The sequence below is a fragment of the Salmo trutta genome, chromosome 8, assembly GCF_901001165.1.
Source record: "Salmo trutta chromosome 8, fSalTru1.1, whole genome shotgun sequence".
In the NCBI taxonomy this organism is placed as follows: Eukaryota; Metazoa; Chordata; class Actinopteri; order Salmoniformes; family Salmonidae; genus Salmo; species Salmo trutta.
The window spans coordinates 47592187-47609798 of record NC_042964.1 but is presented as its reverse complement, the minus strand read 5'-3'; the positions used below and the strand labels follow the sequence as shown (position 1 = coordinate 47609798).

General features: G+C 42.4%; 1 protein-coding gene across 4 annotated transcripts; it reads right to left on the bottom strand.

Annotated features, from left to right (window-relative positions):
* Window positions 1–10: 10 nt before the first annotated feature.
* Window positions 11–17391, bottom strand: LOC115199127 (mesoderm-specific transcript homolog protein). Of its 4 annotated transcripts, none has more exons than XM_029761714.1 (12): window positions 16954–17391; window positions 16404–16596; window positions 14865–14944; window positions 14497–14574; window positions 14076–14212; window positions 13774–13832; window positions 12106–12146; window positions 11927–11997; window positions 5928–6029; window positions 5211–5287; window positions 2919–2982; window positions 11–788 (listed from the first exon to the last, which is right to left on the bottom strand). In XM_029761714.1, the coding sequence occupies exons 2-12, from the start codon at window positions 16555–16557 to the stop codon at window positions 671–673; spliced, it is 981 nt and encodes a 326-aa protein (XP_029617574.1). In that variant the 5' UTR covers window positions 16558–16596; window positions 16954–17391; the 3' UTR covers window positions 11–670. The 4 variants fall into 4 exon arrangements, with proteins under 4 accessions (XP_029617574.1, XP_029617575.1, XP_029617573.1 ...); XM_029761715.1 differs by having other exon boundaries at window positions 16882–16969; XM_029761713.1 differs by having other exon boundaries at window positions 16733–16955.
* Window positions 17392–17612: the final 221 nt, after the last annotated feature.

Sequence of the window (17612 nt, the reverse complement as noted above, 5' to 3'; positions counted from 1 at the left end):
GAGTCTTTTGTGGACTGAATTGTTAGCTTTATGGAAAACAACTTATTTCTAGAAAGTTGACCTTTAAGTCAGTGCTGTATTTCCTCCATCCAGAATGTAGAAATCATGTCAATTATTTTCCTTGGGATGCAACCTGTTACAAATGCTCTTCAACCTTACGAATTACATAAATTTGTCATAAACAACAAATAGTTTATACCCCAAAGATGAGATTACCTTAGGAAATCTACTGGAAGCATGAAAGATCACCCATCTCCCTATAGCAGTAGTTGATCCATTTAGTACTGTCATTTTGTTCATACTGAGTAGCAGGAGACGCTATCTGTCGAACTTGGCTTGGCGCTTTGATGACAGACCAGGAATGGATTCAAGATTACTGTGTCATATCAGCTATGATTCAATGTGCACAGTTCTCATCCAGGTTTGAGGTTTTTGTTCATGACTGACCTAGTCAGGGCTGAATCTTCACAACTTTTTCCACAATGGGAGATGAAGATTTGTGTTCATTAGGCACCAAATAGAAGAAAACACAAACAGGGCTGAACTCCAATAAATGCATATTTTTGTTTTCCTATTGCAAAATGTTTTAACCTTCCCGTTGTGAGCCCGAATGAACATGACCCAGGTTATGCTCGCAGAAGTTCAGATTGTCTAATTCTGGTGAGTTGGCTCAGAAGGCGTTGATGAAGCTGAAGTAGGCGTTGAGGAAGCCAGTAGGGTCCTCCAGCTGGGGATAATGGCTGATGTGTTCATCCAGAACCGACACAGTAGACCTCTGCACCAGTTTCCTGAAGGACAATGACAACATTGGGTTGGGAGGGACAAGAGGACATATTCATACAAAAGGAATACTTGCGTTCTGTAATACCCAAATGAATCATGGGGGATATATACAGAAACCCAAATACTTTGTCTACTACTGTATATGCAGAATTTAAGCATTTGTCTCGGGGCTCTAATCAATCACTTCCGGTTTAGCCGACATCCGCATAGTGGTGGAATTGCATTAGAGCTGTCAAACACAAGCGGCTCCTAGCATTATACCTAAAGCGCACGTTGCCATTGGCTGCACGGAGTCACATTTAGAGAAATTCCATGCAGCCTTGTTTACAACTCCAAACACTGGAACGTGAGATCTCACTACAGCGCCATTAGGCTGATAGAAATCATTTTCTGTAATGACTTTCAATTTGAGCGACATTTCTATATAGCCTACACTTTCTCGTTCTGGTCAGTCACCTTCAATCGAGTCAGACGGGGGTTCAAATCTTCCCTTTAGTTCTGCATAATTGTGTTGCCTTACATCAGTCTACAAATCCCACACAACTCACGGCCAATGGTGGTGCATTGTGTCTTGATTCACAATTAAGGTTCAAGTCTGTTTTCCCCCTCTGATGCTTTGGATTGAATGTTGAGTAACTATTAAAAAAAAAAAATATATATATATATATTTTTTTTTAAATCTAAATCCTGCAGTGGCTGAGTGGAATTGTCACCGGCTTGCAGAGCAAGATAATGGTTCAAAACCCAAGTGGTTCTGTAGCTAAGGTTATAGCCTCAATATATCCTCCTGTGTCAGAAGGCTACAGACCGACAGCTACAAAGAACATACTTGTTCTCTGCTTTTTCGGCCTACAACGACGTCATGGAAGATGGTGGCATAAGAGAAAGACGTCTGCCTCTCAGTGGAGAGGTTGTGGGCTCCAATCCAAGCAGAGGCCATGGGGAAAGACTTGGCAGGGACGGTATGATATTCTGGGGTGGTAATTAGCAGTGCGAAGCGTCGGTTGGAAAAATGGTGAGAGAGTCAAAAGAAGGATCTATCCAGATGGGTCCAAAAGAAATGATCAAACCGGACCAGCTGAAACGCCAACAACTGACACGGACTGACATGGTGGTGGAGGAAGGTAGCAACCGAGAGGGGAGAATTGAGTAGAGTTCAAGGCAAGCAGAAGCAAAGACTAAATATATTTTTTCAAGATTTAACCATGGTGTTTCTGGTGAATTATTGCATAACCATGTGCATTTATATCTGAATACAGGGACCATGCCCCCTCTTCTGTCCTCTTCGCACCCCATCTCAGAGATGAAGGGTGGTCCTCTTCAACCCAGGACTGGGATTCCAACGAGCGACCTCATCTGTGTGAGCCAGGGAGCATCCACCAGCGCCACAGACACCTTCACACTAACTAGGAAACACTTATTAAAAAGGTAGATATCTGAAGAGAGTAGGTTTATGTTAAAAATGACATTGGATGGGATTTGAACCCATGACCTTGGCGATGCAAGGCAGTGACAATTACTGTTAGTAAGATAAACTGCTCTGACAAAGAGAGTGCATTTAACATTCTACACAACCTATGGACTGAGCTTTGAGCCCAAAAATACTTCTACAATATACTTTCTGTCTGTCTGTAGGGCTTGAATACCCTTTCTGGTATTATAGCAGACATTAGAAGGAATGCACAGGCTTGTGCTCCAACAACAGGAGAAGAAGTACTACCTTACGACAAAAAAAAGGCTTGGCACGCCATAGAAAGTTTATTGTATTAAATTAATATCACGTTTTAGACGTCGACGAAACCGTTTCAGTTGAATGCCTTCAGTAGTACAACTGACTAGGTATCCCCCTTTCCCTTATTTGAGACAGGAAAAAACAGGAGTACATTGTGCCTCAGACACTCACAGTAAACACCCCCATCATGTGGTTGTACATGATACTACAGCTCTTCATATGGAAAGACAGCATTTACCATGCAATCTCAGCCCTAGCAAAACTAATTGAATATTCCTACACTCACAAATGTAACTACCCACTGCAAGTGAATGGCAATGACCCAGTGCATGTGAATGAAACTAACACCTTAAATACCTCAATGCATGTCAATAGGATAAGACTATGGAAGAGGTGCACTTACTGGTAAAGGAAGATGAATTGGGGGTGAGGGTTGACTGGATCCAGGGGTCCATAGATCATATGAACTGAAAGACAAGGAGATAGAGAGATGACGTGGAGGAGTGGGATTCCATGAACTTGTTCTAAAAAAAACTGAAATTATATTTTTTTTGCATTCCAATGACAGGCTAGTCAATTAGCATCTAACTAAATCCACATGCCTTCTCATATCAATCATATGTTATAATGCATCTAGTGATGACAGACCGAAACGCTTCGCAGTGGGATGTTGAACAGGATTCTATGGGGATGGGGACCATGTGTAGGAGGGAGGGAGGGAGGTGTGGATCACACCGATCACGCCACTACCAGCTAACCTTAATGGGGCACAGATGGGCTAATAAACTCCTGGGAGGTATTAGTCTGCGCTAAGTAGCTTAGCCTCACTGACTGACTCGCTGTTCATCTCATAGTCTAAACCAGGGGGGAGTTTTACCGTTTACAGTCCCTGTACAACGGCATTCAGAACTTCAGTGTACTAACTGACATGGCACTGTAACTTGTTTTTGTGCAGTTTCATAGTAGGCACAAACCAACCTATTGCAGGAAATCAACATCAACGGACAGAACAGCAGTGATGGAGTTGAATGAATGACAGACAGTACATTATCTTAACTTCCTGCCATTGCCCTTCTGTCATTACAGTACCTTCAGAAAGGATTCACAGTCCTTGACTATTTACACATTTTGTTGTGTTTCAAAGTGCGATTAAAATAGGTTTGTCATTTTTTGTCAACGAACTATCCAAAATACTCTAATGTTAAAGTGGGGGGAAAAATAAAATGGTAATGAAAATAAACAGTAATATATTTGGATAAGAAAGGAATTCAACCCCCTGAATCAATACATGCTATGATCACCTTTGGCAGTGATTACATCTGTGAGTCTTGCTGGGTATGTCTAAGAGCTTTGCAAACCTGGATTGTGCAATATTTGCCCATTATTCTTTTAATAATCTTCAAGCTCTGACAAGTTCGATGTTGATCATTGACAGCCATTTTCAAGTCTTGCCATAGATTTTCAAGACGATTTAAGTCAAAACTGTAACTAGGCCATTCAGGAACATTCAATGTCATCTTGGTAAGCAACTCCAGTGTAGATTTGGCCTTGTGTTTTAGGTTATTGTCTTGCTGAAAGGTGAATTTGTATCCCAGTGTCTGTTAGAAAGCAGACTGAATCAAGTTTTCCTCTAGGATTTTGCCTGTGCTTAGCTCTATTCTGTTTTTTTTATATCCTAAAGAACTCCCTAGTCCTTGCCGATGACAAGAATACCCATAACATGATGCAGACACCATCATGCTTGAAAATATGAAGAGTGGTACTCAGTGATGTGTTGGATTTAGCCCAAAAGTAATGCTTTGTATTCTGGACAAAAAGTGAATTTCTTTGCCACATCTTTTGCAGTATTACTTTAGTGTCTTAACAGGCTTCCTTATTTTCACGCTGTAATTTAGGTTAGCATTGTGGAGTAACTACAGTGTTTTTGATCCATACTCAGTTTTCACCTATCACAGCCATTTAACTCTAACTTGTTTAAAAATCCCAATTGGCCTCATGTTGAAATCCCTGAGTGGTTTCCTTCCTGTCCATCAACTGAGTTAGGAAGGACACCTGTATCTTTGTAGTGACTGGGTGTATTGATACACCATCCAAAGTGTGATTAATAACTTCACCATGCTCAAAAGGGGTAATCAAAGTCTGCTTTTTTATTTTCTTCATCTACCAATAGGTTTTCCAATGCCTTCTTTGCAAGGCATTGGAAAACCTCCCTGGTCTTTGTCGTTGAATTTGTGCTTGAAATTCACTGTTCGACTGAGGAACCTTACAGATAATTGTATGTGTGGTGTACAGAGACGGGGTAGTCACTCAAAAATCATGTTACCACCATTATTGCACACAGTTAGTCCATGCAACTTATTATCTGACTTGTTAAGCACATTGTTATTCTTGAAGTAATTTAGGCTTGTCATAACAAAGGGATTGGGGTATTGCGTGTAGATCAGTGACACAAAATCTACATTTAATCCATTTTCAATTCAGGCTGTAACAACAAAATGTGGAAAAAGTCAATGGGTGTAAATACCTTCTGAAGGCACTAAATATCACTCATCTATATGAGATTATATCATATTTTGTTTTCATTCAGTTATCAAAGGTTCAGTCATAACTTGAGACACTCTTGTGTAACAGACTTCACATAAACCGGGAATTGATGTTTCAATCATTGCTCAGCAACTAGACAGACAGTACTCACCAGGGATGAAAGTGGAGGTCAGAGCACCAACCCATCTGTCTCGGTGCTCATCCCTCTGGTTAATAAACTGCAGGATACTAGGAGTAGAAGGGAATGCAATCGTATTACCAATTAATCACAGATCAATCAGTCAATCACTGTATAGGGAGAAATGGGAAACTAGCTTATGTTAATAAATTCAATCAAAAGAAATGTACAAGGGTTAACAACACAATCTATGCAGGTGGGGAAAAAATTCTGTTTATATATGTAACCGATGTGAAATGGCCAGTTAGTTAGTGGTGGTGCGCGCTAGTAGCGTTTCAATCAGGGACGTCACTCGCTCTGAGACTTGAAGTAGGGTTTCCCCTTGCGTGGCAGGGGCTGCGGCTTTTGTGGCGCGATGGGTAACGATGCTTCGGTGGGTGTCAGTTGTTGATGTGTGCAAAGGTCCCTGGTTCGAGCCCGGGTTGGGGCGAAGAGAGGGACGGAACCTACACTGTTACATATACAGTATGTTATCATTTAGATGGAAAATGTGCACATTTATTCAGTGCAATTTGGTTGGGTTCAAATAATTATTTTTTATCAATTTCTTTCACCTATGACAATGTATCAAATAACCCAAAATTTGACTAGCCATGTTAGTTTGAAATGAGTCAGAGATCTGTCTAGTGACTACTCTATATGTATAGGTATTTGACTAGTGAGGTCTGAAAACAGTGTATGGTACAGTACCTGTCCATGACCAGGTTCCCATCATTGAAGCGGACCCCTGTCCACATGTCCAACAACTCAGCATCTGTGGGCTGGGTGTATGGACCAAACACGTCCCCAAGCCTGACACGAAACCAAGAGTAAACAGGGTAAATGCTACATCTTTACAGTACATTAAATATGTTCACTCTAACTCAGTTGAATGCTGGTTAGGTAATCCTCCATGTTTTCACTCAGTTTGATTCGTCAGCTATGCTTTGCAGCGAATATAAATACCTTCATAACGTTTAAATAAAATATGTTCATCTTTGAAACAGTAAAATGGTCGAGGGGTTTATAATTTAGCTGAATGGACATAACTAGAGCTGTAATACTTGTGCCTAGTTAACTTGCCAACAATGTTCTTACTGTAAATATGTTATTGCAGTTATTGCGGATAGTCATTAATATAATAGTTCGATTCAAACGTTTACATGCTTTGCAAGAATAACGATTTCTCGAATAATCATGTTTACATGGACACGTTGAAAATCAGGTTACCCGATGGCACTCTGACAAATGCAGAAAATCGCCAATCAAAATAAACGTTCTACCACCGCGACCACGTTATTTTTGGGAAGCATATTTGGCATATAAAGCTTGTATGTGAAAACTACTTCTGAAGCCGAAACCACAGAGAAACGCCGTCAAAATGTGTGTGCGGGAGTAGAGTGCGTCAATTCACAGGAACTCAATTTAACCTTGCGCAATACCCTAGATGCAGTTGCACCCCTAAAAATTAAAAACATCTGTCATAAGAAACTAGCTCCCTGGTATACAGAAAATACACGAGCTCTGAAGCAAGCTTCCAGAAAATTGGAACGGAAATGGCGCCACACTAAACTGGAAGTCTTCCGACTAGCTTGGAAAGACAGTACCGTGCAGTATCGAAGAGCCCTCACTGCTGCACGATCATCCTATTTTTCCAACTTAATTGAGGAAAATAAGAACAATCCGAAATGTCTTTTTGACACTGTCGCAAAGCTAACTAAAAAGCAGCATTCGCAAATGGAGGATGGCTTTCACTTCAGCAGTAATAAATTTATGAACTTCTTTGAGGAAAAGATCATGATCATTAGAAAGCAAATTACGGACTCCTCTTTAAATCTGGGTATTCCTCCAGGGCTCCATTGTCCTCAGTCTGCACAACTCTGCCAGGACCTAGGATCAAGGGAGATACTAAAGTGTTTTAGTACTATATCTCTTGACATAATGATGAAAATAATCATGGCCTCCAAACCCTCAAGCTGCATACTGGACCCTATTCCAACTAAACTACTGAAAGAGCTGCTTCCTGTGCTTGGCCCTCCTATGTTGAACATAATAAACGGCTCTCTCCACCGGATGTGTACCAAGCTCACTAAAAGTGGCAGTAATAAAGCCTCTCTTGAAAAAGCCGAATCTTGACCCAGAAATTATAAAAAACTATCGGCCTATATCGAATCTTCCATTCCTCTCAAAAATTTTAGAAAAAGTTGTTGCGCAGCAACTCACTGCCTTCCTGAAGACAAACAATGTATACGAAACGCTTCAGTCTGGTTTTAGACCCCATCATAGCACTGAGACTGCACTTGTGAAGGTGGTAAATGACCTTTTAATGACGTCAGACCGAGGCTCTGCATCTGTCCTCATGCTCCTAGATCTTAGTGCCGCTTTTGATACCATCGATCACCACATTCTTTTGGAGAGATTGGAAACCCAAATTGGTCTACATGGACAAGTTCTGGCCTGGTTTAGATCTTATCTGTCGGAAAGATATCAGTTTGTCTCTGTGAATGGTTCGTCCTCTGACAAATCAATTGTAAATTTCGGTGTTCCTCAAGGTTCCGTTCTAGGACCACTATTGTTTTCACTATATATTTTACCTCTTGGGGATGTCATTCGAAAACATAATGTTAAATTTCACTGCTATGCGGACGACACACAGCTGTACATTTCAATGAAACATGGTGAAGCCCCAAAATTGCCCTCGCTAGAAGCCTGTGTTTCAGACATAAGGAAGTGGATGGCTGCAAATGTTCTACTTTTAAACTCGGACAAAACAGAGATGCTTGTCCTAGGTCCCAAGAAACAAAGAGATCTTCTGTTGAATCTGACAATTAATCTGGATGGTTGTACAGTCGTCTCAAATAAAACTGTGAAGGACCTCGGCGTTACTCTGGACCCTGATCTCTCTTTTGAAGAACATATCAAGACTGCTTCAAGGACAGCTTTTTTCCATCTACGTAACATTGCAAAAATCAGAAACTTTCTGTCCAAAAATGACGCAGAAAAATTAATCCATGCTTTTGTTACTTCTAGGCTCGACTACTGCAATGCTCTACTTTCCGGCTACCCGGATAAAGCACTAAACAAACTTCAGTTAGTGCTAAATACGGCTGCTAGAATCCTGACTAGAACCAAAAAATTTGATCATATTACTCCAGTGCTAGCCTCCCTACACTGGCTTCCTGTTAAGGCAAGGGCTGATTTCAAGGTTTTACTGCTAACCTACAAAGCATTACATGGGCTTGCTCCTACCTATCTTTCCGATTTGGTCCTGCCGTACATACCTACACGTACGCTACGGTCACAAGACGCAGGCCTCCTAATTGTCCCTAGAATTTCTAAGCAAACGGCTGGAGGTAGGGCTTTCTCCTATAGAGCTCCATTTTTATGGAATGGTCTGCCTACCCATGTGAGAGACGCAGACTCAGTCTCAACCTTTAAGTCTTTACTGAAGACTTATCTCTTCAGTAGGTCCTATGATTAAGTATAGTCTGGCCCAGGAGTGTGAAGGTGAACGGAAAGGCTGGAGCAACGAACCGCCCTTGCTGTCTCTGCCTTGTCGGTTCCCCTCTTCCCACTGGGATTCTCTGCCTCTAACCCTTTTACAGGGGCTGAGTCACTGACTTACTGGTGTTCTTCCATGCCGTCCATGGGAGGGGTGCGTCACTTGAGTAGGTTGAGCCACTGACGTGGTCTTCCTGTCTGGGTTGGCGCCCCCCCCTTGGGTTGTGCCGTGGCGGAGATCTTTGTGGGCTATACTCGGCCTTGTCTTCGGACGGTAAGTTGGTGGTTGTAGATATCCCTCTAGTGGTGTGGGGGCTGTGCTTTGGCAAAGTGGGTGGGGTTATATCCTGCCTGTTTGGCCCTGTCCGGGGGTATCATCGGATGGGGCCACAGTGTCTTCTGATCCCTCCTGTCTCAGCCTCCAGTATTTATGCTGCAGTAGTTTATGTGTCGGGGGGCTAGGGTCAGTCTGTTACATCTGGAGTATTCTCTTGTCTTATCCGGTGTCCTGTGTGAATGTAAATATGCTCTCTCTAATTCTCTCTTTCTCTCTTTCTTTCTTTCTCTCGGAGGACCTGAGCCCTAGGACCATGCCTCAGGACTACCTGGCATGATGACTCCTTGCTGTCCCCAGTCCACCTGGCCATGCTGCTGCTCCAGTTTCAACTGTTCTGCCTGCGGCTACGGAACCCTGACCTGTTCACCGGACGTGCTTGTTGCACCCTCGACAATTACTATGATTATTATTATTTGACCATGCTGGTCATTTACGAACATTTTAACATCTTGACCATGTTCTGTTATAATATCCACCCGGCACAGCCAGAAGAGGACTGGCCACCCCTCATAGCCTGGTTCCTCTCTAGGTTTCTTCCTAGGTTTTTGGCCTTTCTCAGGAGTTTTTCCTAGGGAGTTTTTCCCAGCCACCGTGCTTCTTTCACATGCATTGCTTGCTGTTTGGGGTTTTAGGCTGGGTTTCTGTACAGCACTTTGAGATTTCAGCTGATGTACGAAGGGCTATATAAATAAATTTGATTTGATTTGATTTTTTGACATACACAGCATCGCATATGCCAATTTAATGGTCAACACATAACAGTTGTTTTCGCTATGTGCCCTTGTGAATTATTGTTGTGTTCCTTTTGTCCTACAGGAGCCACCGTACACGCCTACTCTAAACACTTATGTTAGCTCACGAACGTAAAAAGTTATTGCTAATACACCTGAGCAGGTTTTAAAGAATTAATCTTGTCTCATTCGTTCTACACAACAGTATTCTCTCTTGAAATCAGAATTCCTCGACTTTCCCAGCCCCTAGCCTGCCTAAGCTAAGTTATATGCCTGTGATGGAAATCAACATAGGTAGGCATAACGTTAGTTTTCAAATATGCATTATTTGGCACTGGCAGTTAAATGTAACACTAAGGGTGTGTTCATAAATTCACTCTAGCTGTACTTCGATTTCAGAGCGCTCTCAGTGTGCCAGAGCGCAGAATAATTCATGCATTTACAAACGCTCAACGCCTATTGACTATGGCCGGTGCGTAATTAAATTGTTGCCAGCATCAGTCACCAGTGCTCTGGATAACATGAAAACAGCCTAACCAGCTCTGCTAGAGCAAGAGAAATGGTCAGAGTGAGGTGTTCTCTCCTTTATGTCTGGATGTAGCTAGCATGCTTAACCAGTTAGCTTGGGTGCTTGACTGCCGTAGTGAGGTCAGAACGCTCGGATCAACCCTCCTCCTCCGCCAGAGCGTCCAGTGTGGCTCTGAATTTACTAACGGACAATCTGACAATGCTCTGAATTTACTAACGGACAATCTGACAATGCTCTGAATTTACTAACGGACAATATGACAATGCTCTGAATTTACTGACGGACAATCTGACAATGCTCTGAATTTACTAACGGACAATCTGACAATGCTCTGAATTTACAAACGGACAATCTGACAATGCTCTGAATTTACTAACGGACAATCTGACAATGCTCTGAATTTACTGACGGACAATCTGACAATGCTCTGAATTTACTAACGGACAATCTGACAATGCTCTGAATTTACTAACGGACAATCTGACAATGCTCTGAATTTACAAACGGACAATCTGACAATGCTCTGAATTTACAAACGGACAATCTGACAATGCTCTGAATTTACAAACGGACAATCTGACAATGCTCTGAATTTACTGACGGACAATCTGACAATGCTCTGAATTTACTAACGGACAATCTGACAATGCTCTGAATTTACTAACGGACAATCTGACAATGCTCTGAATTTACTAACGGACAATCTGACAATGCTCTGAATTTACTAACGGACAATCTGACAATGCTCTGAATTTACAAACGGACAATCTGACAATGCTCTGAATTTACAAACGGACAATCTGACAATGCTCTGAATTTACAAACGGACAATCTGACAATGCTCTGAATTTACAAACGGACAATCTGACAATGCTCTGAATTTACTAACGGACAATCTGACAATGCTCTGAATTTACTAACGGACAATCTGACAATGCTCTGAATATACTAACGGACAATCTGACAATGCTCTGAATTTACTGACGGACAATCTGACAATGCTCTGAATTTACTGACGGACAATCTGACAATGCTCTGAATTTACTAACGGACAATCTGACAATGCTCTGAATTTACTGACGGACAATCTGACAATGCTCTGAATTTACTGACGGACAATCTGACAATGCTCTGAATTTACTAACGGACAATCTGACAATGCTCTGAATTTACTAACGGACAATCTGACAATGCTCTGAATTTACGAACGCCCAGAGCGCACTCAGTGAATGTACGAACACACCGTAAATAGACACTTTGGGTGTGTTCGTAAATTCCATCTGGAGTGCCAGAGTGCGCTCTGGGCGTTCATAAACACAGAGCGTTGTCAGATTATAATAAACAGAGTAAAGTGTTTACATGACTATTGCATAATCTGCCTACTGCCATAACTTGTAACTTTAATATTGAGGTATGACTGTACATGTAAAGGTAATGTATTTCACTGCAGATAATTCAAAATACACAATGAAAAAATAAATCAATGATTGAGCCCCTTGCTGTAACCCTGTTAGTTTGAGCTCATGTGTCTCTTCTGTGTCCACGTTAAAGATTCAAGAGCTGTGTACAGTAGGAGGAAATGTATACAGTATGTGAGAACACAGGCATGTACCCTTTAGAGAACACCATGTAGTTGGTGAGACGGGTCAGCACTGGAGAGAGGAAGCTGGAGTCCTTGAGGAGCTGTGTGGGAGACAGCATGGCGATCATCCAACAGAACAACAATAAGCAGTCATAATGCCCAGGGAACAGTCAGATAATCCAGAATATCCACAGTAAATGTTGACTAACCTTCTGAAGGAATCTGGGATGGTGTGTTTCTGGGAATATGCCTGTTCAAGAAAAAATGTTTTTTTACTTACATTAAATATTTCATAACCAAACATGGCAAGTTAACAGTAAGACAAAGGCTATCAAAGCAATGTGTCACTTTGTCATGAAGTTGTTGACCGGTAATCTACTTTGTACACATATGAAGAGGTCCTTGCTATGATCCTTGGGATGTTTAAAATGGTTAGGGTAGGGGTTTAGGGGAACAACGAAAAAATACAGTGGAACTGGCTTCGAGGTCCAGAGTTGAGTTTGAGGGGGTAAGAGTTTAGGGTAGGGACATCAAGGATTCCGGATAGCACTAACCCATAGGAAACTATTGCGGTATAGTGTGTATGACTCGGAGTAGAGGAATTTGTAAGAACACAAAATCACTGATTTGAATGAGGGGTTAAACCAAGGGTGAGCAACTCTGGTACTGGTGAGAAGCAGGGTGTGCAGGATTTAGTGGAAAAAAATAGTGAATTGGGCTGCCTGTGTAAATGCAGTCTTAGTAAAAAATTCAATAATAAATCGGACAAGACAGGTGAGTTTACACCAGCTGCCCATCATTGTCTAATCAGGCTCTGATTGGTTACAGGTTGTCTGCTACACACAACATATAAATACACTCAAGTCTTTTCTCCTCACTTCACCAGCACTGTTCATTGGGTATCATGGCTGCTAGTACTGGCTCAGGGTAAGATGGTGGCAAGAGCATGTTACTTTCATCACGTTGAGTATGTTTAACATTCAACCTCTGTCTGCAGGTGCCTCCTTGCTTTGCTGAGCTGTTCATTGCTCTCCTTATCAACAAGGTAAGAGCAACATTAAAGTACTGTTTGCTTGAGTTGTTTTTGGAAGTCTTATTTTTATCTGAAGTTAACATTTAGTTTGTTCCTTCCCCAGTTTATAGGACTGTCTTTCTCCACCCTCTTCGAGCACGGCACTAGTCGGAGCGACACTGACAAGCATATGCCGCTCCTCCTGAGACTGAAGGCTCTATTCCCATTCCATACCGACTAGCTCGTGTCAGCTCCAACAGAAACCAGCAGGTTCAGGAAGAGCCTGAAGCCTCCCAGAGCCTGAAGCCTCCCAGAGCCTGAAGCCTCCCAGAGCCTGGTGAGGAGTCTTTCCAGGGTGGAGAAGACCCTTTACTGCACCATTGGGCCCCCGGCTCTATCAAGATTCCTTGGCATGAGCAGAACAACCAGGAACCAGCAGTAAGGTTCTGATATCTTCTGGTTTATGTTCATGATTTCTTATTATTGACGCAACTTCATGAATAATCCATGTTTCTTGTTGGCTACAACCATGGTTCTTCCCAGGCTAAGGGTGGTGTCTGGAGTCTTCCCAGGGTGGATTTGTCTGGGTACCATCAGTACGGTCACTACATGGCTACTAGGTAAGGTTGTTACATCTTTCAGATGTGTTGCAGCTTTAACATGTATTATTTTTCTATTCCTGGCTCAGCAGCTCTGTATTAACCTGGATCCTGATATCATTTGGCTATGATGCTCTACAACTTTTAATAAATTACTTTAAAAATGTTTGTCTGGCTTGCTTTGTCCATTTAAATAGTACATTTTACTTAAGTATGGTTTGTGCTACCTATAGCCAATCAGGAAAAGGTCTGAAACTGTACTCTACCTCCATTGGACAGACAGAGGCTGTTGATGGTCAAGTGTCCAGTCCTGTTGTGGTCACTCCTGTGCGATACAAAGATGGGATCAGTCGGGAAAAGCTATAACATCCACCATATTTCACCTTTCCTGTGTTGTTGGGTAATGGAAGGGAAATCACTAGACTATTGAGATGCAGCCCTATTATGTTAGTGCTTTCAGTGATGAGGGTTCCTCCAGGATTGGCTTCCAAGCCCAACCCTGACCATTAGTGGGGGAAATACAAGCTCAGTGTTTAGGGGCAACTTCGTGCAGCAGGGCCGAGCTCACCTGTAGAGCAGTTCCAGGGCCACAGTATCTCCATAGTCATGGGAGAGCAGGTTAACCCTCTGTTCCGTCAGACCCAGGTGGGACACCAACGCCTCCACAACACTGGCCTGCTCAAAGATGGAGTAGCGGTGGGGCCTCTGTCAGGGAGAAATGTCAGTATAGGTGAGCACCTTAGCTAGAACAAAATTTGCCTATTTGGATAAAAAAAATTATGCAATTTTCCTTCTGGTCTACTTTCCTGTAGTCTATAGGTTAACATAACTTGCCATTCCTCAGTTATTGGCAATTGTTTGCTTATTAGTTGGCACTGTTTGTGGGTTAATGTGTACGTTTCTCTCCCTGGTAGATTCCCTGGCATTCTATCCGATGCCTCAAAGACCGTTTCGCCCACAATTCAAGTCTGTCATAGCCTGCGACTCACAGGTTTGTCACTGAAGCCAAAACCAAGAAAGTCCAGAGCAATGACACGGTTAAAGCGCCGATTCAGGGGCTCCCATATCTGTAAGACAAACACACCTGGCATTCAGACACCTGTCCAGATACCTGGGTCATGTTCATAAGGCACAAAAAAAAGACATGAACCTGGGTACTACCTGAACTCCAAAAAGGGATGCTTGTTTTCATGTCCGGTTGCAAAGCAATTTGCTACGGTGTGCCCTATTGAACATGGCTCTGTTCACAATTTACTATCTGAGAGAGTGTGCAATAATGGAATAAGAATTATCCCAGCAAACCAATTGATCTGTGCATAACATTTTATAGATAAGCCCCTTTCTCTTATATGCTTACCTTGTACCAGTCCAGGCTGGAGGTAGGGAAGCCATGGAGGAGGATGACCACATCAGAGCTGCCTACAGCACCATAGGTCTCTGGTAGAGGAAAAAGTAAAGCATACACATTGTTCATCACGTACCATGAAAATATGTTACATAGGTCAAAGGGATAAAACTGGTGCTTGGAACTTGCCATTGTAAAGTGCAAATGATGACTGATCTAAACATGGGCTCCACCTTCTAGCAGTCCAGACTGTTCCCTGTACTGATGAAGGAGCCTCTAGATGACTACAGTAGTCTGCATCACTGCATGCATCTCTAATGTAATGAGACGCTAATTAAAGCTCTGTTTCTTTATTCCACCCACATTCATGTGACAACTGGACAGGTGAAAATAAATGCTTTCCCCGCTCCTGTCAATTAAATGTGCTTTATTGGCATGACTAAACAAAGTACATATTGCCAAAGCTTACTTTGGAGATTTACAATATTAACATAATTGAAATAATATTGTCAATGTGACAACAGTAACAATAATCAAGGGTCAAAATAACCTACATTGAATAATAACAATGGCATAGAGGACATGTGCAAGTTGATTGGTCTGTCAGACACTGTCCCTCATTTTATGGCAGGCAGCAATGTAGTGCGCTGCCAACCCACAGCTCTCTGCGTCCTCCCCCAACAGGACGGGTAGCCTATCCTCATCAGAGAGGTCTTTGAAACCTTTAAGGGTTTCAAATTTGGGGTAATTACACTCAAATTGTTATATTTTTGACATTTTGTCAGGAAATGCAGCTCTGTCTCGGCTTCTGCTGTGGTGCAGTGGTTGCACAGCCTTTCCTCTACAGGGAGCCAGGTTTTCCTGTGTCTACCTTTCTCAATTGCAAGGCTGTGCTCACTGAGCCTGTACTTTGTCTAGGTTTTTCTAAGGTTTTGATCAGTAACCATGATCAAATAGTTTGCCGTGGTGTACTGTCAATTTAGGGCCAGATAGCACTGCATTTTGTTTTGTGCTTTGTGTTTCCCAATAAGTAATGTTGTAATTTGGTTTATTCTGACTGGATGTTCTGGTCCTGAGGCTTCAGTGTGTTAGTAGAACAGGTTTGTGACCGCAGCCCCAGGACCAGCTGGATGAGGGGACTCTTGGCTGTATCAAAACTTAATTGCTCTTGTTTTTAGTTTGTATTATTAGTGGATATTGGCCTAATTCTGCCCTGCGTGCATTGTTTGTAGTTTTCCTCTGGACATGTAGGTGAATCTTACAGAACTCTGCATTCAGGTTTCAATGGGGTGTTTGTCCTATTGGGGGAAATCCTGTTTTGCAAGTGGACCCCACACCTCGCTGCCATAAAGTGCAATTGGTTCAATGACACATTCAATTAGTCTTTAAAGATCAGTACAGTGCACCACTACCAGGTATGTGCAGGGGATAGGGAGATGGATTCATAAGCAAGTTCAATTTCAAATGTATGATGTTTGGACGTATATAATCTGAATCAAATGAGAATACACCCTATCCCTCCATTCTACTCTTACTGATGCCAAATCTTACCTCTGTAGAATATATTGTTGCTCCTGAAAGTGAAGAATGCTCCGGCAGAGCGCCAGGTCAGGAGGGCTGGAGACAGTTGGGGAGGAGGGATGTGTAGGTAGACCGCCAGCAGAGGAATGCACAGCAAGCCCACAAGAAGCCACCATTCCCTCATCTTTCCTTAGGTTGGAGGGCCGGTCTCGCGTTCCGCACTCTGGAATATACGGATGAAGACAACACTGGGGTCACGGCACGACATTTAATTTAGGCTACTATCACCCTTTCACATGAATGGTCTACAAGTGCCAGACCTATTGTGTGATACTGTCATGTGACACCCCGCTACTTACTGTCTATTCATACATTCTTGAAGCAACATAGTCGGCAAAACTAGACTTTGGAATATCGTCAAAATAGTGGGCTACATGTTAACGTCGCGGTCTCCTTGCAACAATAGGCTATGCTATCATTCTGTTTTAAAAATAAAGCATTAGCCTACCTCCTAGAAATGTGTCAATTCTTAAAACTAAAATAACACTTCCGCCCGGGGCACTGTCAGTGCTGTACTTGCCTATAGCCGAGTCGCGGTTCTGTCATTCCTATGTGCTCAGTGCGTCCGGGTCACCTGGGTAGGTTTCGAACCTTGGCCCAGTGCACTGCATTAGCGCTGGGTCGGGGAATTGTATTATTTTGTAGTGTCGCATGGAGGATTGCCAGGGAGCTGAGCGCTAAATCTTCAGGAGCCATCTGTCGGTGTGGATGTCCAATAAGCATGCCAATGATACATGCCACCCGTTCCAAATGTCCACTTTCATGTAACACACCCTATACTGATTTGAATGAGTATTACAATAAAAAGGACACTAGGGAAGGCTACTCATAGCATGAATCAATGGAACAGCAGTCCAGAGGGAATGTAAGTTACCTTACTGATTATCAGTGACATAATCAATATCCCTGGCTGATTATTCAAATGAGACAAGGCGAATGTGGTATATATGATTAAATTATCCTATATTTTTCTTCTCCATGTATGAGGAAATAACCTATCTGCAGCCATCCAGTGGACGAATTGTTAGTGGCGGGTTACTTGTTTCCGCGTATCTTTCAAACCCACCCAGACTCATCACTAGATGGCAGTGTAACACAACTAAAGCACTAAGCAGACATCTGACAGACGGTTTCATTATAAACAGAATCATACTATTATTAAAAGGACAAAGTACATTT